Source organism: Microtus ochrogaster, chromosome 6, assembly GCF_000317375.1.
Source record: "Microtus ochrogaster isolate Prairie Vole_2 chromosome 6, MicOch1.0, whole genome shotgun sequence".
In the NCBI taxonomy this organism is placed as follows: Eukaryota; Metazoa; Chordata; class Mammalia; order Rodentia; family Cricetidae; genus Microtus; species Microtus ochrogaster.
This window is the reverse complement of record NC_022013.1, coordinates 2,592,943-2,594,005: the sequence shown is the minus strand read 5'-3', so window position 1 is coordinate 2,594,005 and position 1,063 is coordinate 2,592,943. Positions and strand designations below refer to the sequence as shown.

The following is a 1,063-nucleotide window of genomic DNA, read 5'->3' as shown; positions in this document are numbered from 1 at the left end:
CCCAAGGGGATAAGAATGGGCTGCTCATTTAGTCTGACCCACTGGGGCCTTGCCCACGTCATCATACATTGTTTTAAAATAAAGTCAGCAGAAGGGGAGTATGTGAGCCTCTCCAAAGTCAGAGATGAGAGCACAGAGCCCCTCACGAGGAAGTGAGCTCTTCCACCTCAACAGGGTGGCACGTGGGACAGTCAACAGCCAACCTGTTTTCTCCCCTCGTGACACTGGATATAAAGGCTGCACCACCTGGGCACCAAGGTTACTAATTACCCAGCGTGTTATGAGACTCTGCCCATGGACTGCCGTGAGAGAAGCGACTGTTCAAACGACAACAGACGAGCAGCCAGAGCCCATGGTTATGGAAGAACAACCCAACAGGACTGCAACAGGTTACCCGCTTCGTCTTCCGCAAAGGAGATGATGAACTGGCTGTAGGTGCTGATCAGCCCAGGGAAGGCACAGGACGAGTTGCCCAGGCAGATATCTTGCTTTCTCCATTTCTTGGTTTTCCTATCTTCCTGCAAAGCCATAGGTCGACTAGATGAAAAATAAAACCTTATGTTGTAGGAATCCGTATTTCCACTTCAGAGATTATTCTCCCACCAAGAACTGGGGGTCCTTAAATATTAGCCCTGGGTCTTAACTGAGCATGGTAAAGCACACCTCTAAGAAGCAAGAGGATCACCATAAGTTTGAGACCATTCTGTTCTCCATAGTGAGCTGTAGGTCAACCAGAAATAGCAGTACCCTGTCTCAAAAAGCAAGCAAATAAATAAAGAGATAAATAAATACTTCCTTACCCGCTCATGAAGTCCCCGAAGATGTAGAGGCCATTAAGATTGGGAGATTCACACCCACGGTAGACATACCCTCCTGTGACTGACTTGCCCACTTCATGGCCATAAGCATAGATGGGCAAAATGTCATCTGTCAGGACCGAGAAAAAAGAACGGAGATTCTGCCTGGGTGGAGTGGTCTAGGGAATCAAACATGAACTTCTGAATTCAATTGTCTGATTTAGCTTTTGGCCACCAGTAAGCCAGACAACTGACTCAATTGTTTT

At 47.3% G+C, this 1,063-nt stretch overlaps 1 protein-coding gene across 1 annotated transcript in view; it reads right to left on the bottom strand.

Moving 5' to 3' along the window:
* LOC101981989 (HHIP-like protein 2) overlaps positions 1 to 1,063 on the bottom strand; it is a 23,282-nt gene that overhangs the window by 14,308 nt on the left and 7,911 nt on the right. Inside the window, exons 2-3 of the mRNA XM_013346655.1 lie at positions 801 to 976; positions 395 to 537 (exon numbers count right to left, since the gene is read on the bottom strand). Coding sequence (XP_013202109.1) covers positions 395 to 537; positions 801 to 976 — 319 coding nt within the window. The remainder of the gene's footprint in view (positions 1 to 394; positions 538 to 800; positions 977 to 1,063) is intronic.